The sequence below is a fragment of the Callospermophilus lateralis genome, chromosome 5 (assembly GCF_048772815.1).
Source record: "Callospermophilus lateralis isolate mCalLat2 chromosome 5, mCalLat2.hap1, whole genome shotgun sequence".
Lineage (NCBI taxonomy): Eukaryota > Metazoa > Chordata > Mammalia > Rodentia > Sciuridae > Callospermophilus > Callospermophilus lateralis.
Genome location: NC_135309.1, coordinates 113,468,627 through 113,489,293, shown reverse-complemented (window position 1 = coordinate 113,489,293; position 20,667 = coordinate 113,468,627). Strand labels below are relative to the sequence as shown.

General features: G+C 40.9%; 1 protein-coding gene across 6 annotated transcripts in view; it reads left to right on the top strand.

Moving 5' to 3' along the window:
• Mast4 (microtubule associated serine/threonine kinase family member 4) overlaps positions 1-20,667 on the top strand; it is a 552,573-nt gene that overhangs the window by 519,981 nt on the left and 11,925 nt on the right. For 4 of the 6 annotated variants that reach the window (XM_076857186.2, XM_076857185.2, XM_076857188.2 and 1 more), the window contains 6 exons: positions 4,225-4,347; positions 4,560-4,672; positions 6,597-6,724; positions 7,072-7,307; positions 14,455-14,687; positions 15,212-15,334. In XM_076857186.2, coding sequence (XP_076713301.2) covers positions 4,225-4,347; positions 4,560-4,672; positions 6,597-6,724; positions 7,072-7,307; positions 14,455-14,687; positions 15,212-15,334 — 956 coding nt within the window. Of the gene's footprint in view, positions 1-4,224; positions 4,348-4,559; positions 4,673-6,596; positions 6,725-7,071; positions 7,308-11,470; positions 11,672-14,454; positions 14,688-15,211; positions 15,335-20,667 lie in introns of all 6 variants that reach the window. The other 2 variants (XM_076857189.2, XM_076857190.2) reach the window with 1 other exon arrangement.

The window sequence follows — 20,667 nt, the reverse complement described above, 5'->3', positions numbered from 1 at the left end:
TGCCCTTTACACAGAAAATTTGCAAAACCTACATTAGAGAATTCAAGAAGGTTTAAAATCAGGGCTTAATAAGAAGTGTTTTTGAGCTGAGCCTTTTAACTGGAGCTCCAGGTGCCTCTGCTCTTTTCAGTGGATGAGTGGACTTTAACTTGAGAAACAATGTAAATCAAGGTTAAGGGCACAAGCTCTGGAGTCAGATTACCTGAGTTTAAATCTCAACTGTGTGACCATGGGCAAGTTACTTGCCTTTCTGTTCATTGTTTTCTCATCTGTGAAAAGGGGGTTTTAGTAATAACACCTCACAGGATAAATGAGGATAAAAGTGGTCATCCAGCTAAGGCTCTTAGAACTGGGTCTAATACTACTGGTGCCACTTTGAATTTTTTGCTTGTCATTGAATTCATGCTTTCCTTTTGCACATATGAAACATACAAAGTGGTGTCATCCCTACCTTTGAGTCCACTGAACTCCAACTTTATATTTCCTCCCGCCCTATTTGTTTTTCCATTTGTCCAAAGTAACTGGCAAAGTCATTATTTTCTACCTTCTGTGGCCTGTAGTGAGATGTGCTTTATGGTTCAAGAGACATCAGTATCCATCAAAGAATTGGTGTCAAGACTATGTATGGGGCAGAGTTTTGAGGAGTGAGTTTTACTCAAACCAAATATGAGAAGCAATGACATTTTAAGATTTCTTTGTGATAATACAAATATCTATTCAGATGTCCAGCTCAGCTGACCTAGAGAAATATCCTCCTAAGATCTGACTGCAAATATATTTCAGTGGGCACATCCTTTCTAAAGCACACTCAAGAGTCCCTATTCCTCCAATGTTCAAGTATCAGTTTAGAGAGTTTTGTATTTGATATTCTGCCCTTTTCCCTCCTCCAAGAATACCTGGATTCTTGATTGGACTTGACTTAATAAGACAGGGGCTGTGATGGTGGTCAGCATACTCACGTATGTACATCATATGCTGCAAGCTATTTCTCTGCACATTTTCTGGTTGCACATTTTCTGGTTGCTGCTTTCAGTCTTTTTAATCTTTGACAGCTTGAGGGAGAAATCCCCTAGCAAAAGCATAAAAGAGACACTGAAAAGACCCTGTCCAAGCTCTTTGCATTGTCAAGAAGTGATTGCCAATCAGGCAGGTCCAACATGACAGGTCCCAGTAGGGCCTGAAGAATGAGGCTGAGGATCCTACAGGCCTGCCACGCAGCTTCCAGTGACAGCATTTTGTATTTAATGCATATTTAACGGGCAAAATAATGCACCGTGAAAATGTGCGAATGCACATTTGCCCGAGAGACTAGAGAGGCTGAGAAAAAGGGTGTGAAGAACATAATGGATGTTTAAGAAAATTCCATGAAAAGAGAAAACTCGAGGGAGAATGTTGGTGCCAAAGCATAACTTGCAGTCTGGGACCTCGCCCTCCTTGAACTATGCTCTTGAACTCACAGAGAATTGAGTGGCAGCCTGGCTCACTGGATCTCAGAGTTGCTCAGACATGACTGAGTGCCGGCGGTTCCCATGTGCCAGCTATGAGATCTCAAGCAGTTTCTTTATTGCTCTTAGTCTTAGTTTCCTAGTCTATGAAAATGGGCACACTCTACACCTCATAGGATTATTGTGAGTTGTAAATAGAAAAATGTTCATGAGGATATCTAGTACATTGAACTCATGTATAACAGGAGCTCAAGAAATAACTTCCCTTCTCTTCCCTTCATGGTGAATTCTTACATTGAGAGCTACCATTGCTTGAGTTATTTGCATATATCTCATAAAGCTATCACCTATACTTTTTCTAACAGTTTAGCAGATCATTTTCCCCCAGTTTATTTCTTTAATTCTTTTCTTCCTCATCTCTCCATAAATGTATGAGAAACAGGACCCACTCCTTCTCAGGGAGGCTCAAAGGCCAAAGGATGAGAAATGTGAACTGGATCCTCAGTGGGCTGATTCCCTGGGGAAGATCAATTTGTCATAGTCCAAAGAGGAAGTGGAGGTTTTCATCATCTTGGGTCCAAGAGTGTGGCAGGCAGGGCACTGGTATGTTCTGGAAGTGCCATGTAGCCGTTGACCTTGGATACACTGTTTCTCTGGGTGAAGTAGAGCATCCCAGAATGTCAGAGGTGTGCCATTGATACATTCCCACCAACAGCAGCTGAAATGCTAGTAATTATGGTACAGTAGAAGCCTGGCAGGGCTGAGAGTGCAGAGATGCATGTCATCAGGGCTTGACTCTGTTCACCCCTTGTTGTCAACACAGTAGGGGAGTTGGATAGGGAAAAAGTCCTCATGACTTTGTATTCTGCTTCTCCAAGTAAAAGAGCCCTAGAAGAAAATGTCACTGGCAGCTGTTTGGAGCTATGGATTGGGGTGAGATAACAGCCAGAATGTTACAAGGGACTGGAGTGGGATGTGAGGAGGTACTGTAGAACAGTCACATGAATTGGCTGCGCTCCCAGGTACTGGAATTTGTGAATCCATTTCAGATTGAGGCAGGAGAGGTGGTGGTGTAGAGGCAACGTATGCAAGCCTTCTCTTATGTGGGTAGGACTGAGACACTGAGACTTGCCCTGGGTGTTGCAGAGCTAGGTTTAGCCCCTCCTCCTTACCCTCAGAAGGGATTTCAGTCCAGTGTGCTTTGTTGCTTTTCCTTAGTTTTCCCATCTAAAAATGGAGTTGATAATTCCTCCTTTGTGTGGTTATTTCCAATGATTTAATTAAGGGAAACAAGATACCTACAGAATACATTGCAATACTTGGCACAAAGTCGACCCACAAGACATTAACTACTGGTGCTATTGCTGCTGTTATTAACCTCAGACTTCAGAATGTAGCTAGAAATATGGAAAACACCTGGTTAGAAACTCAGATGAAGATTCCAATCCAGTGCTTTCTAAAGAAGAAGGTCTTTTCCCCTCTTTGGGATGATTTTGATTGGTTTACTTTTCTCTCTCTGAAGTTGTTTCCAGAGCACCAGTTTCTCCTTCCTGGGTTTCAAGCTAGAGTCAAAACTGTGCCTTGTGCTAGAAGGACAGAGCCACAGCATCCCTTCTCTCAAGGGACTCACAGCCCAATTTCCATACCACTTCCATTTCCTATCCTGTTTCTTTTGTATCCCTCAGAGGACAGGATGAGATGCCTGTGTGACTCCACAAGGAAGAAGCTTTTACATTCCAACTAGAGGCAGAGAGTCTGAGTAGACCCTAGTATTGCTCTTTTGATAAATCTCTCATCAACTTTGTGTGCTGGAGGCAGTTTGGATTCCTGCGCTACAATTTTATAATTTGTACCTTCTTCTCTTGATATGGTCATAGTGTTAGTATATTATATGAGCCTGCATTTCAAAATCATTATTGAAAATCATGAACTGAATTAAAAATATCTCACATTGTGCTATCATGCTGACTTGGCAAAAAGGAGCTTTAAAACTTAGGAATCGCTGATTGCAGTGGTGCTCGCCTGTAATCCCAGCAGTTTGGGAGGCTGAGGCAGGAGGATCTCGAGTTCAAAGCCAGCCTCAGCAGTGGCAAGGCACTAAGCCAATTCAGTGAGACCCTGTCTCTAAATAAAATACAAAATAGGACTGGGGATGTGGCTCAGTGGTTGAGTGCCCCTGAGTTCAATCCCTGGTATACTACCCCCCCCAAAAAAAAACCTTAGGAATTGTGATTCATTTTTATTGGATGTATTATAAATCCATCAAATAGGTTTGTAAGTTCCTTAAGAATCTAAGCCACAGAATCTAATGCCTACATATGTTAATGAGCAATCCAATAAAATTGAATGGTAACCATTATATAGTATTTAGGAAAAATTCATCATTATTAACCTTACCCCAGAGGAAATATTGATGTGAACACATTTTGCACCTTGTTAGAATTTGGGTTTGTAATGAGTAAGCCTGCTTTGGGCCAACATGCGTCCACATCCCCAGGTTCAGCATAATGTGTTTTTAAGTGGCCACATCATTAACCTTTGAAAAATGGAAGAAGTCATGGAAAAATTAACAAAGAAAAACTGCCATAGCCACTGCTGTTAGCAAAATCTGATCTCCTGCTGATAAATTATAGAACATTTTTTTTTTCGAGTTTTGGTTGTAGAATGAACAAGTGTGATTTCCATGATGTCTTTACTTCTCTGCCAATTAATGTTTCAGTTGTTAAGACTTGGAGGATAGTTTACCACTTTGCTCTGTCTCCACCCTCTTCTCTTCCAGGTGGTGCATACGAAGTCAAGCAGCATCGTTTCTTCCGTTCTTTAGACTGGAACAGTTTGCTGAGACAGAAGGCAGAATTTATTCCCCAACTGGAATCTGAGGATGACACAAGTTATTTTGATAGTATGTGCATTATCCGACATAAGACACTGTTTGGCCTTTATTTTGTAAAAAAAAAAAAAAAAAAAAAAAAATCATCTCCGTTATTGAGCCTTCCAATCTCATACCTACAAGTTCTTAAACACAATGTTGCTTTGATACAAAGATTCATAATTAGCTAAATTGAAAGCAGACATTTTGAGTAATTGGAACTGTTCCTAAACATTTCTCTGCAGCTCGGTCAGAGAAGTATCATCATATGGAAACTGAAGAAGAAGATGATACCAACGATGAAGATTTTAATGTGGAGATAAGGCAGTTCTCCTCGTGTTCACACAGGTTTTCAAAAGTAAGTAAAATGAGGCATCAAAATACAGTCTCTGGGAGAAGCTCCCTGTGGCCAGTACTTTGGACCCTACATAGCTGGACTGAATCGGAGAACCACATGCCCTTTTGGGGTTTGACGTCTCCTGAACTTAAATTCCTTTTGTTTAGGGAAGATGACCTTGTCATGATGGTGTCAGATGGCCCTACCCTACTGTGGTAGTATCTTTCTCTCCCCACCAGTTAAAAAACGTTCTTTTGGAGGCATAGACTTGCCCTAAGTAGTCATCTCTGTGTGGCTGTCTACCCAGTATGACTTACCGGTATGCCTACCAGGAGTAGAGATTATAAGTCAAATTGAAAAGGCAGTAGGAATCAGGCTAGAATTTTGGAGATGCTTGATAAAGATGCCTTTTTACTAACAGTGTTAATATTAAAAAAAAAAAAAAAAAAAAAAAAAAAACAAGTTTTGAGACAGGGTAGGGTCCTAGGAAAAATGGAAATAGACCTGCCCAGCACCCTACTCTCTCTTGCCACTTTGAGTTGCTACATATTTTCTGTTGCCATAGCACTTTACATGATTATTGTTTAGCTTTTTTGTAGCATTTCATGATTTGAAAGTGCTCTATAACTTTTTTTAAATGATTACCTAGAGTGTATCTGCAAATTGGCCAGCACTACCCCCTCTGTAGTGGTGGCAATGACAGAGGGAGAGATTTCCCAAGAGAGAGTGGTGGCAAGTCAGTCCCAGAGCTAATACAAAGGCTTTGCTAACTCTACATGAGTGCTTAGAGCTTGATCTGTTCTGTGGCCCACAAAGACCACCCCAAATACTATTTACTTCTTTGCCTTGGAAGGTTATTTCTTTTTCCTGTCTCCTGTCTCTAAGCCTATTCTTTTCCTCTGTGTCCTGGTAGATTGTAGCGGTGTCATGGCGGTACCCATGAGAATAGCCAAATATGAGGCAGTGGGGCTTGCTCCCAGCTCTGGGCTCCCAGCACCCTTGTTTTACAGGAAAGATTTAAAAATTGGCTGAGACCACTTGGCTCCATGATGCATGCCTGTAATCCCAGCTACTTAGGAGGCTGAGGCAGGGGAGGATCTTAAGTTCCAAGCCAGCCTTGGAAATTTCCCAAAACCCTGTCTCAAAATAAAAAATTAAAAAAAAAAAAAAAAAAAAAAAGCTGGAGGAATAGCTCAGTGGCAAAATATTTTTCTGGCTTGTGTGAAGCCCTGGGTTCAATCCCCAATACTGGGAAAAGAAAAAAAAAAAAAAAAAAAAAGGAGAAGAAAAATGGGCTGAAACATAGATTTGTGTAACCCCTGAACCTCTTCAGGAATCTCAGTAGCAACATAGGAAGCTGCCTGTGTATGTGATTTATAAGACAAATAAGTCGGGTTCTTAGCACTGAGTATGTACTGAAACCCTCCTCCCAGGCGATCTTCTCATCCCCACCCAGTCTCAAAACAGATTATCTATTCTTCTCATCACACTCAATTCCAGTTCATTTTTCTTCTTCCTACCCCTGACTAGTAGCCAGTATACCATTTTTTTCTCTGTTATTTTATTTTCTCATTGACTTCATGGTTAAAAAGTAATCCAAGAGGTGTATTGATCCTGAGGACTTAGAAACCCCAATGCATCTAAGGATTTTGTTTGCAGATACAAAGTCCATGAGATATAGGAGAGAGAGGGGAGTGAATTTGTAGCTCCCCAAACACACACACACACACACACACACACACTCTTGATACTTCATCTCAGGATTCAAGTAAACAACCTTACAAGTGCTTTCTTAATACCTGGTCCCAGTTCACACTTTAATCATACTCTGAGTTTTTCCTCCCAAGACTTCTGGGGTTTTTTGTTTGTTTGTTTGTTTTGGTTTTTGGTTTTTGACAAGCTCTTTCTAGAGGATATTAACAGGCACTGATTTTTTGCCTTCCAGGTCTTTAGCAGTATAGATCGAATAACTCAGAATTCAGGAGAAGAAAAAGAAGACTCTGGGGATAAAACCAAAAGCACAACCTTGCCATCCACGGAAACATTAAGCTGGAGTTCGGAATATTCTGAAGTGTATGTGAGATGCCTCCTAAGTAGTCTTTTAACAGTGGCTGTTAGGGCAATGGTTCTTAAACCCTAGTAAGCATCAGAATCACCTGGGGCCCTCCTAAAACTCAGATGGCTGGGCCCAACCCAGAGCCTCTGATCTAGAAGGTCTTGGGATGGATCCTGTGTGTTTCTAGTAAGTTCTCTGGACATGCCAATGGGGCTGCTCCGGGTGCACACCTTAAGTACCATCCCATGACACATGTCTTCATTAGGCTTGTCCAAGTTCCATTTCCACAGGATTCATTCCAAAATTTACCTCTAACACAATTTCCTGGTGTGTGTATTTGACTTTGTTTTTGTTTATAATTAAGGCAACAGTTATCGACATCCAACTCTTCAGATACTGAAAGCAACAGACATAAACTCAGTTCTGGCCTACTTCCCAAACTGGCAATTTCAGCAGAGGGAGAACAAGATGAAGCCACCCCCTGTCCTGGAGACCCTCATGAGGAGCCTGGGAAGCCAGCCCTTCCTCCTGAAGAGTGTGTTCAGGAGGAACCTGAGGTCACCACCCCAGCCAGCACCATCAGCAGCTCCACCCTGTCAGGTAAGCCTCTGGTCACTGCCTGCCACTCTCATCCACCAGTCTAAGTGAGTCCCAGGGCTGGCCAAGCCAGGCAGTGGGGGTGGCAATTTTATACTCTTGGATTCCTGTCATGGCTCCCCTTCTTGTGCTTGAAGGACAAACTCCCAAGAACTCAGGTCAGTTGTTTGAGACTGCCTCAGTGCTTGGCCATACAGCAAGCTGTTCTAGCTATAGTTTAACCTTAAAGCCAGGCTCTACTTCCACAGCTGCTTCCGAGGGACCCTCTGGAGACAGGCAGAACCTGCTAAAGGAGCATATTTTCAGCAAAGGAATAGCTTGTGTAGTAGCATCTAACTCAAGAATTCTAAGCAAGGGACAATATCCAACAGTCAAGTCATCAGAACTACCCTTGAAAATGTCTTGAATCCCCATAAGGGACAGTATAAAAGCCAGTTTTCCCTCCAGCATTGAGCTGATTGATAGTTTCTTTGAAGGAGTTGTCTTCTGGTAAGGGGACACGTTGCAGCAAACAACTTACCTCTGCCCACTAGACTCACACTAGAGCAGCAAGATTCTTATGGGTGAGGCTCACAGACACCTTCCAGAATGTTTCAGATTGAGAGAGAAGGGAGAGAAAGTCAGAAATACCAACCCAATTTCAACTTGTGTCTTACATGCATGTGAAATAACTCCACTGCATACAAAATGTACCTCCCAGTCTGCGGGGGTGAGACACTCCCGAGACATGTTTGCCTGTTTGGGAGGCAGTCAAGGATTTGAGCCTTTTCCTTGACAGCACTTTTGTGTGAAGCAACCTTCCTGACATTGGTAATTTTGCCTCCATAGATGTTTAAAGTATTTGCTGACTTTTAATAGTAGAGGTGTTCCCCTTAGATAACCAAACTTGCACTTCCCTCACAACAAGACTTTGAGGTGCATTTAAAATATCATTTGCTCTATAAAAATTTCATGCACAGCATATATTTCTATAAATCTTGTGCATTTATGCTTTTTCAAAAAAATGAAACATGAATATGGCTTATGGTTGCTATAGTAAATGTTTATATTAAGTCATATTCAGTGTGCTAGTTTGATAACCATAAATGATTCCAAGTTTTTTTTTTCAATATTTTTTAAACTAACTGAATATTCATAATGTAAGTTTTTTTCTTTTTAATCCCCACCCCCTCACAAAAAAAATTCACCGGGTAGATTGACTTCAGCTTTACTAAAAAGTTTGTATCTATGGCATTTCGCATATGCTTAGAGTTGATTGCAGAGTTGGTTGGTTTTTCTTTTACTGCCTTTCACCTCAGTTATTTCTGTGTTGAATAATTGCACCTATTCTTATGGTAAAGCCAGGAGAATAGCAATGTGAAAGTAGTGTTGAGGCAACCTACTTCCCTTCAATTCTTGGCCATTTTGAGCTCATCTTGGTACTCAAATCAAATGTAGATATATTGGTATTTTATAATCCTGGTTACAAAGGCCTTAGCTATCTTGCCCTGACTAGAGCGTATTCACCTCCATGTTGTTCTTCACATAGTGAATTATTTATTCTCTCTTGGCATCTTCAGCCTCTATCAGAAAGGCAGGAGGTGAAGGGAGGGGAACGGTGTCTAAGCATTTGATTGATTACTTTCATAATTAAAAAAAAATTCTGCTTAGGTCCTGTCATGCATTTTGATTAATAGATTCAAACCACCGTTCTCTTTCCCTCTCCCCCATACACACACTAAAAATAATCAAAGACCTTGGGGGTTGTACAGAATAGAGAGATGAGCTGATTTGCTTATAGCCAAGGGTAATTAGGGAACCTGAAAACCGTGACTGTAGTAAAATTAAATTTGTTGATTTTTATATTGCTCCACCATCGAAAAGAAGGAACCCTTGACATTTAGAGAACATTAAGGTGACATTATCTACCATTGGCAGAAAGGAAGCACATGCTTATAGTCAGTGTTGCCAAATGAAGTGGCAGAGACAAGAGAGAATTGAATATCCACACTCTGCACAACTTTATATCTGTTTCTCTCTCTCTCTCTCCCTCTCTCTCTCTCTCTCTCTCTCTCTCTCTTTTTATGATAGCATGGTATTTGAGTTCTTGAAAAGCAAGTCTCAATGGTAGATGTGGTACTCAAATGCACCCAGAGATTGGGCTTTTCATTTTATTCTTGTCACCAATTCCAAGCAAACCCAATTAGAAGGAGAGAGAAAATGTGTAATTCACCCAAAGGTAAACATAAGATTTAGGAGATAAAATTTTTGACCTGTGAAGCAGTTTTGTCAAGTCCTTCCAGTAGCTCATTTCTTTAAGGGACTGGGATAGGTACACAGCTAAGTGAGAATGCATTTAGCATACAGGAATGAAAGCAATGTTGATACCTGCCTTAAGATTGTCCTCTTTGGTTGGCCAAGATGGGTGCTTCAAGACAGGGGAATGAATCCGACATAACTTTCCTATGTAAATACATGACTACACTACAGTCAATCTCAACATCATATAGATCCACGGGATAAGGATTCTAATTAGAATAAGATATATTCCATGTCATATATAACTAAAAAGAAGAAAAAATTTTTTAAAAATGAGGTCTCCGTGGAAGTCCATGAACCTTTTCCTGTACTTGGAGTGCAATAGCTGACCATGAAATATGCTATTCCTACACTGCCCTCTCAAGCCCCAGGCTTCCTTAGCTTAGACCAGAGCTGCCTCCAGACCACCTCCAAGAGCAAGGACCAGATGAGCACTGTACAGTTGAGTAGTGTGTATGCAGCATCGTAATCAAAATATTAGCTATGTCAAATCAGGCTACACCTCCCTGGTCAAAGAATGTCATGTGGTTCTCACTTTAAAACATGCTGGCTGATCTTTCAATGGAGCAGCATCTGTAATGGCGGTACATACTCTGCATGGATTATAGTTCCTAAAATGATAGAGTTGAAAATCTTTAATCACGGGGGCTTAGATTCTATTAATTAATGGATTCTATTAACATAAATTCTATATTTCTGTCTCAGAAGTTTATGAGATGAGCATCATCTCTTTTGGATGGCCAAAAATGTGTTATCAGTGATTTTTAAAAAGGAAATAGAAAATTGATGACCTGGGTAATAAAGAATAGGAGAAACACAAATGAGTCAGTGCTCAGCTTGTCCCAGGGGGACTCATGTCTTTGTGCTTAAGAACTTTCTGTACTGTTGGCTTCTTTCATTCTCCACTGCTGTCCCCTCCTTATGTTTATATTCTCTTGAGGGTAGTCCTGATTTATTTTAAATGTTGTTTTAGTTGTCAGTATACCTTTATTTTATGTATATGTGGTACTGAGAATCGAACCCAGTGCCTCACAGATGCTAGGCAAGTGCTCTGCCACTGAGCTACAACCCTGGCCTCTTATTTTTTAACTTATAAACAACTTTAGTTTTTCACTGAGGGTTAATAAAGTAAGGGGTATCTTAGAGAGGATGGAAATTAACTTCAGGGAAGGTTAATGGAGAACGCACCTCCTAGATAAAGGGCCAGGAAGAGAGAGAGCCGCTGAGGAGTGTAGCCAGTAATATCCTATGTCTTGTCCATTGAAATTTGCAAAGAGCTTAGAGTAAAAGGAGGCTCCCATGGGACAAACCAAACGAGATGCTTTTGCCACTCTTCTGTAGGTAACATACCTGAGCCTACTGAGGTATATACTAGGAGATGGTTAGAGGTGAACAGCTATGAGCCAACATAGAGTGATTCAGTGATGCCCCTGTGTCAAAATTATTAGCCACATTGATGATGATCATTAATATCAGAGTATGAAGTGTGTAGTCCTGGTGCTCCTAAGGTAGTGCTCAGTTCATAGCATGGCTTTTTATTGGGGCCAAGAAGGAACAACAGTCATCTCCATATGGGTTCTGAAAAATCGAGTATGGAAAGTAATTTATTCCTCCAGTTAAATGGAATCATCAATTGAGAATTTGTCAGACTTTTGTAGAAGGAGAACAAAGCCTGAAAGGACACCTCTTCTGTCTCCTTCTCAGCATTATCTTTCTGAAGGCTTTGTTCGTGTTGGCCTGACACTGTCTGGACATGGGCCACATGGGAGAGCATTTCCCAGTGTATGTGCTTCCTTCTCTCTCTTGCCGTTTCCACCTCTCCTGTCCTGGATTTTCCTGAGTGTGCCTATTCCTTTCTCTTTGTACAGTTGGCAGTTTTTCAGAGCACTTGGATCAGATAAATGGACGAAGCGAGTGTGTGGACAGTACAGATAATTCCTCAAAGCCATCCAGTGAAACCGCCTCTCACATGGCTCGGCAGCGATTAGAAAGCACAGAAAAAAAGAAAATCTCGGGGAAAGTCACAAAGTCCCTTTCTGCCAGTGCTCTGTCCCTCATGATCCCAGGAGGTAGAGAGATCTATTCGCATGAAATTGTGTGATTTGTGCATGTGCTCCCCCTTCCCCCATCTTGGAATGCTATTAGAGATGCAAGATTGCTTGAAGTAATAAGGGGTGTTGTCCCAGGACAGCTCTCCAGAGTTCCTGCCTGTGGACCCCTGAATTCCCCCTGCAGGACCTCTGGGGCTCCCAAACAGCATGCACGGTCTATTTCATCTCACTCTCTGCATCTGGGAATGAGAGGGGCTTCCTTCATAGGAAGCCTTCTTTCTTTCTTTTCTCTCTCTGGAATGATTTTTCTTTTCTGCACTGCATATCATTTATACACTTTACAGAACTGTTTATAGCATCTGTTTTGGAAAGCTAAGTATAGTTTTTCTCATCTAATTAATAAGGAAATAGACACAGAAAATGAAAGATTTTCATTTCTGAAGATGCACAGCGTCACACACAGCACTGAAATTACAAGTTTTCCCAATTCTGTCAGTTGAGCTATGCCCCCTCCTACTGGTAGTCAAATCAATCTCTGCCCTGTTTTGGAAAACTGGGCTAAATTATGGGGTCATTGGGTTGCAGTATTTTTCCACAACCTGGTTTTATCTCTACCAAGTCTGTAGTAACTCCACTGGCAGGAATGAAACATCCACCCTGGTGGTTGTGACATCACTCATATGACAGCCATAGAGAAGAAGTGGGAACTAACTTATGTTGCAGATGGCTTGTGTTTGGAAGAATGCAGGCCTTGTATAAAAGAGATTGTTTGCATTTTTAGAATTTCATATTTGTGCCAAAAGAAATGGGATATAAACAAATGCTCATTTGAGGAGTAGGACTCACTCTAGCAGATTCCATTCTGGGAGACATCCCGTTTAGACCATAAGGCTGACACCTTTCTCCCAGTCTCAATGACCCTTCTTAGCCTGAGGTGTAGCCCAAGTGCAGCTGCATAACAGGGAGGTAAGTTTGATATAGTTCTGTCCACATTTGAAAAGTGGGTGAGATGGCTTGCTCTTAGGGAAACTATTCAATCTGGGGTGATAAGGGAGACCATCATGGGGTAGAGGATTGGGGGCCTGGCTGCTTTGCAGTTTGGGTCCGTCTCTGTCCTCTTCTCACTCATATGCTGTGAAATTCCCTTCACACCACTGTACCTCCCCTTACCTGACCTTTGGATTCGATATAAAGTAGCCCCCAAAGAGGACCAGGATGCCTCATGAAGTCAGAGTGAAGGAACAGAGGTGGTGATGCATTTAGCTTTGTTCTTCTTTGGACAAAATAAAAGTTGGAACTTTCAGCTTACTGTGGCCAGCAGCGAGTCTCTCAGTGGTACTGCAGACCAGCTAGTAGGCTGGTGCCAACAACGTTCACATTTAAAACTCACACCCCCTTTAAGTTGCTCTTTTCTCCTCTCTCTCTCTCACACACACACAATTTCACGTGACCAGTTAATATCTGTTTAGATTCATGTTGATGAAATGGTGATAATGAGCTATAAATTGAAAGTTTGTGTCAGTGTGTTCAAGCTACTATAACAAAATTTCATAGACTTGGTAATTTATAAAAAACAAATCTATCCTTCACAGCTCTAGAGGCTAGGATGTCCAAAAATCAAGGCACCAGCAGCCATGGTGTCTAGCAAGGACTTGTCCTGATAGATGGGCACCTGCCAGATATTCTCACAGGCAGAAGAGGGAAGCAGGTTCCCTCAGGCCTCTTACAAGGGTACTGACCTCATTTGGGAGAGGCAGAAACTTCATGGTGTCATCAACCACCCACTTTTGGGGGTGTGGGAGTGGGTACCGGGTAGTGAACCAGGGGGCTTTATCACTGAGATACATCTCAGTTCTTTTTAATTTTGAGATAGAGTCTTACTAAGTTGCTGAGGCTAGCCTCAAACTCTTGATATTCCTGCCTCTGCCTCCAGTTACTACTGGAATTATAGGCATGCACCACCTCACTGGGCTTCGTCCCATCTCTTAATACCATCACTTTGGGGATTAAGTTTCAACATATGAATTTTGGTCCGGAGGGGAACAGAGACATTTGGAACACAGCAGTCTGCTTAAAAACAGTAGAACTGGTGTTTTGGAATATGAGCTGAGTTGCTCCTAAAATTTCTCTATCTCATCTGCCTTATCCTAGAGGAAACCTTATTTTATTTGCAGGTACTACATGGGGATAATCAAGCTGTAACCATAGTAATGAGTCATTCTTTTATGGAGAAGTTGCCACATTAGTGTTTTCTTTATTAAAATTCATTAATCAATACTAGTTCAATAACATTGCAAAAAGAAGTTGGTAGGTTGATCTTTGGTTTCCTGGTCATGTGTTTTTGGAAAGGACCACATTAAATTGTTTCGTGTAAGATTTGGAGTCTAGTTTCTTTTACTATAGTAAAAACTGCCTTCTCTGCACTAGGACATACTTGAAATACACGCATCCGTGATTTTTTTCTTAATTAAAATATATTAAAGAAAAGTATTATAGCCAGAAAGTAGCTAATCTCTCTTTTAATTAGAGTAGAGAACTAAGAAATCATAACTTTAAATATTAATTGAAACATCAGCTAAAAATAGAAGCAGCTTTGATGTTTCTTTGACAGGCTTCAGTTTTACAATGCATCCGTTTACTAATATAAACATTTTTGCACTGTTTCTTTATTTTGCTGTTGAAAATGAGTGGGTTTCATTTTGTGGCCATGCTCCCCATCCTGACAGAGCTCCTTGGGGAGGCTGACTGCAGGCATGTGTATGTGCCTGGGATTGGCTTTGATGGTTGCCTCTTTGTTGCAGATATGTTTGCTGTCTCTCCACTGGGAAGTCCAATGTCTCCCCACTCCTTGTCATCGGATCCTTCTTCTTCACGAGATTCTTCTCCCAGTCGAGACTCTTCTTCAACAGCTGCTGCGAGTCCCCATCAGCCCATTGTGATCCACAGTTCGGGGAAGAACTATGGTTTCACCATCCGAGCCATCCGGGTGTACGTGGGAGACAGTGACATCTATACCGTGCACCATATAGTTTGGGTAAGACCAACCGTCTCTTGCTTGTCAGTTTTCACTTCCAGTCAGATTGGGGAGTGGCTGAAGCAGAGTTAATAGAAAACTTATTTTCTGTTTGGAACTGAAACCTTTGGAACCTGTTTCATTTTCCTTTTAATGCTCTTTTCCTTTATCTGTATGGTGGAACTGAATTTAGCAAAAATTAATAATTTCTCCTATTTCTGTCCAGTTTTCATAGTTGATTGTCCATTCTTATATATCAACTAATAGACATACTAAAAGGTCATCATATTTCTATCCTACTTACATTTTTCTTTCCTGGGGTTGTTTATTAAAATTAGATTCCCAATTCTCTTGAAAATTTTGAAAGGAAATGGAAAATAACCTATTTCAGAACAATGACAGAATAGGAAACATGCCTTTTTGATGTCCTAGTAGGAACTTAGTATCATTTGTGAATTGCTCAAAATATTCTGCCAGAACAAACAGTAGGTGTTAGGGTTGTCATTTGTTTGCTCACAAACATATTCTCTTCTCTTGGACTTCAGAATGTAGAAGAAGGAAGTCCAGCATACCAGGCAGGACTAAAGGCTGGGGATCTGATCACACACATCAATGGAGAGCCAGTGCATGGACTCGTTCACACAGAAGTTATAGAGCTCCTGCTGAAGGTACTGTCTTCTTTATGTCATGGCCATGCAGAGAAGGTGGGTAGGTCGATAGTGCCAAGAGAGAGCTCTCCAAGGCCCCATGTCATCAGTCTCATTATTTACAGGATATTCATAGTCTGAGGTTTAATATGAAGACAAAGTATTATGAATTCCTTTACATTATGAAACCATATCTCTATATTTGCACACCCAGTTCCTAATTTTGCTTCTCATTCTACACAGTAAGAATACTCTTTGTTTGTGTACCTCACACATCATGGAATTCACCTCAGATCATTTTCTTAAGGAATTTTTTGGTAGGTTTGATTCTAGTATAATAGGAGACACTAGTACTGAACCATGAATCAGATTGAGCCTAAGAGTTCCTTTAAAAGAATCATGAGTATGTGAACATGTACTACAAATGATGGAACTAAGTGGTAGGGGAGGAGAGGTTCTAGCAATTATTAGGTTTCCCTCTTTCCCATACAAATATATAAGTCGGCTTAAGTTGGATCAATTTTTGTTTGACAGGTAAGCTGAGTGGAGCTTATGAAGTGAGATCACAGGAAATATGGATGTGAATGGAGAGAGACAGTTATACTGAAAAGAAAGCTGATTTATCTGTGCTAATAAATGCAGTCCCTACTTTTAGGATTATTTAACAAACCCACAAATTTATAGATGGTCTTTTGCTTCTCAAGCACTCCACCCTGACTCTAAAAGCCGTGATCAGCCCGAGCCTATTTAGGAGAAAGAGCCTAAATATATATAAGCATAATCTCATATGTATGGTTTAAACCACATTCATTCAGACTGACGGCTTCTCCAGAAGCAATAGTGTGTGTATCCTGAGGTCTTGTGTGAGGTAATCAGTTGGGGATGTGACTCAGTGGTAGAGCACTTGCCTAGCATGCGCAAGACCCTTGGTTCAATTCCCAGCACTGTACCGAAAAAGAAAAAAAATATCAAAATCAGACTGACTCTGGTGCCCTCATTATAGACATTGGTGACATGGGAGATAAGGGTAGAAATATAGGAGATGTATGAGGGGGCATAAAAAAGACAATTAGTTGGGGCTTTAGCAGAAAGAGGAATGTCATACTTTGGGAGAGAACATTCTTTGAGTTGGGGGAGGTATCCCAGGGAAATGAAATGACCTAGGAGGTGAAACTTAAAAGAAAATGAGGGACTTGGAAGGTGCTCCTAGGAAGTAGGTGGCAGATCTTTCAAAACTAAATGCAGTTAAATGACTTCTTCCTTGCTTCTTTCATCCCTTCAGCTTGCACAAGTATACTTTTCAAAAGATTTGGTTTTGAAAACCTAGTCTCCAGAAGCAATAGTGTGTGTATCCTGAGGTCTAGTGTGAGGTAGTCAGTTGGTCAAAGTTATTGCCATTAATTCACAGGATTCATGAGACTATGATTTTGGGTTCAGGGCCCCTGGAGATTTGGGGCTCAATAAGTTTGTGGAATAGAAAGCTTGCTGTCCAGAAGTTAATGTCATGGACAAGGACTACATAGCTACTTTTGTTGTGTCCTGATTTCATGTCTTATTGCACATGCCATTTAGTTTGGTAGCAAAAGCCTTAAGATGACAGGGGTAGCCTAGACTTCTGTGTGGCTACTAAGTAGAAACAAACACCACTTCTGGCTCCTGCCAGGATAAGGCCTGAGGTTTTAAGTTCACTTCAGCACCTGTCTCTGATAATGTTCCTAATCTAACTGGGATGGAACAAGAGTCTCAGTAAATGTACAAGAAATGGGAGGCAGAGCAGGATTGCCAACTTTGAGATCTCTTGCTGAAACAGTCATCTGAAATCATCTCAAAAAATAAGTCAGGGGCTGGGGATGTGGCTCAAGCGGTAGCGCGCTCGCCTGGCATGTGTGCGGCCCGGGTTCGAACCTCAGCACCACATACAAAACAAAGATGTTGTGTCCGCCGATAACTGAAAAATAAATATTAAAATTCTCTCTCTCTCCCCCCCTCTCTCACTCTCTCTTTAAAAAAAAAAATAAGTCAAGAAGAAATTCAAGATTCAAGAACCTCACAAGCTGCTTTGCGCAGAGTACTTTATTCTATGGTTCCTGGTGCCCCATCACTGGCTCACAGAGCCACCCTTTTTGAATAAAGACCAGGGAACCATGGGGTTTTCCTTTGTTTCCTGTATCTAATAGACCACAAGGTGGGCAGACAATGGAGCTTAGTGTCTATAAAACACTCTTTGTCTAGGTGCACAGTTTGACCCTTGGAGTTAGAGAATAAGTTTTGTAGGTGGGCTTCTTTTAGTTGTCATTCATCCTAGCAGAGCTTTTCCAAAGCTTGGCATCAGTGATTTTAAAAAGGTTAAAAGGATTTTAAATGGTAATAATGTATGTCTTGCCTTCTGCATTCTTTATAACAGTATTGTGTTATGTGCAAAATAGCTTCTGCCACAACATATCTTTACATCATAGTGTACATCTGCTCATAAAAGCAGAAGACAAACTAAACTGGAAATATATAAATATTGAGGAACACACATTATTTTGCTGAGACATAATTGATCACTTTCATGATTTATGTTGTGTATCAATATGATTCTGTATTTTAAGACCTCTCTTCTTGCTTCTATGATATTTGAATATATATTTCTCCTAAAGGTTTCTGGCAGGTTTCTCAGCAGAATCAGATGGTCTTGGATGTAATATATTGCCTCCTGTGGTTACAGAGCACCTTCCACAACCTAATGCATTTATTCCTGGGCCCAGCTCTGTCCCTGAAATGGCTTAAGCATAGTGGAGTGGAGAGCTCTGGCTCTTAGAACCCATGGCTTTGTGATCCACGTAGAGGATCCTGCCTGTGCCTCATAAGGATGCACTCAGAGGAATAACTAGTGTAATGAAACAGAGGATACAAGGGGTTTAATTATCTTCCCAGTGAACTGTGTAATCAGGTAGCTTTCTTCCAAAATGAACCAACAATTCTTGAACAAAGAGTGTAATGTGACTAGTATCAACAGTAGGCTCCTCGTGCCCTGGCTGATTTTACATGGGGTGGTACTCCCAGTCTAGTATTCTTGGTTGCCACTTCCACAGTGTTCACACTTGCAGAGGCCTTACAAACCCCATGGCATCCTTACAAAGAGATGGAAAAAAACCACTGTGTGGTGGGGCTACGTGTATGCTTATAAACACATTTGTAATCTTTATATTTTTATCATTTTCTACATGTCATAGTCCCATTTGGTTTCATTTCCCTTCGCAGCTTCAAAGTGGACCTGCTATGAAAGCTCTAACTTACATGTTCAGGGAAACTTGTCCAAAGTCGCTCAGCATGCGAGAATCATAGAATTCTAGACATTCGTGGTTGTCTACTTCATCTCCCCAGTGGCAAGTGACTCCCTTCAACCCTTCCTGACATCTTCATTTGACTTTAAGGCAGCAATCTTTAAAATAAAACTTCATAAAAGAACTTAACGGGGCTGGGGTTGCAGCTCAGTGGTAGAGCACTTGCCTCACATGTATGGGGAACTGGGTTCAATTCTCAGCACAGAATATAAATAAATAAATAAAGGTCCATTAATAACTAATAAAATATTTTTTAAAAAAAGAACTTCACAAGTAGACTGAAGTCATTCTTCAGTCCTACAGTTGTAGACAAAGACCAAACTGACCCAGTCATGTCCCCTGCTCACATGATAACTTGCCAGGCCTGACTTCTGTAACCCAGGAAACCTTCTGTTCAGCCAGGCTGCTTTCTTAGTATAGCATTAGTTCAATTTCCAATGTGTAAGAGATGCCCTGAAATTTTACCACCACTTGGTTTAGAAATTTCCTTTCCAGGACCTCTGGGGAGCTTCTGTATACTGAAATGGAGATCACCAAATAACATCATTACCATTTTCATATTTGTTGAGCCCCTGATGTATACAGAGCCTTGTATGATATATACTATAAGAGTCACACAAAAATGGCACATAAAATAATAAAGCAAGCGCTCTTGGTACCAGAAAGTTCTGTTGCATTTTCTACAAATAAAAACAAATAACCCTTGCAGTTATAGATATTATAAATATAAATGTCTCTATATTATATTCTTTTTTTAAAAAAAAAGGGAGAGAGAAGTTAACAAAGCAACCAAGCCTACCTCCTAGGAAGGAGCACAAGATGACTGGCAACGAGTAGAGTAGCTCAGCAGCCTGAGCTTTTAACTTATAGATTAAGTTATGATATATACAGAATACTGTTCTATATATGAAGTCTCCAATTGCCAATGACTTATAGCCCAGCATTCACAGAGGAAAGTGGTGGCAATACCAGGTTATAAACAAAGTGTTGAACATAAGGAACAGAGTGTAAAACACAAGTTCTGAAGGACGAGAGATGGCTTTCCTTTCACTAGGAGGCACAGCGATAGTGTCAGAGAATTGGGGATTATTTGCACAGGGTTTTGAAAGATGGGTGGATGCAGTATGTGAAGAGGGGCCCAGCCTCAGCAACCCAAAGAGCTGTGTATATGTAAGGGTAGCTCTTCAACAAGAACAACTATGGAAATCTCAAGGTGTGTGAGGTACAGAGCAAGTCAGCAGATTGGAACCTGGGTTTACGATTGGGGCTGGGTGAGTGTCAGGGCAATGGCAAGGGGATGAAGGAAGAGCCCATCCCCATCTCTACTTTTCAGAGAAAGAAAGGTAAAACCTGTGGAACTCTGTGAATTACCCAAGGCCAACTGATAGCTTATCAGTTAACAGAGCCAGGCTGAGAGAAGAGATTAGATAGTCTGACTTCTGCTGTTGTCTTCAGTTCAGCTAGCTTAAAATAATTTCCCACCCACTGTGCACTAATAACCAAAAGAGTTTAAAGTAAAAGTGAATTAATTGAACATTAACAATCTGCTGGATACATTCCTGTTGTTGCTGCTGTTATCTTTTAAACAAGTGACACAGAATTTCTCTAAGAGATGGCTCATTCGTCAAGTTAATTGAGGATAAGCCTAGGTAAACTACAGGAAGGGAATTCAGGGAGCAGCTGCTGTAGCAGAATGAATCCACCAGGTGGCAGGCTTCACAAATAGCACCTATTTTTCGATCATTTACCATTTTTCTACTTAGTAATGTTTCCAACCTAATATTTGCATTCTACATCCTTTGTGTATTACTCCTTAGAGAAATTATCTTTGCTATATGTGTGTAAGTCAAAAGTGAATTGTCCTCTGAAAGAGCCATATAGAAACAAAGAGAAAACTGAATTTGGTTTTTATAGGGTGTATGGGGTGATGTGCTGCCATTTAGCAAGCTCTGCTCCTCACTGTTTTGTAATGAGGAGTGCTCAGGATCTAAGTTATATTTTGTCTTATACAATTTTTTGATGTTT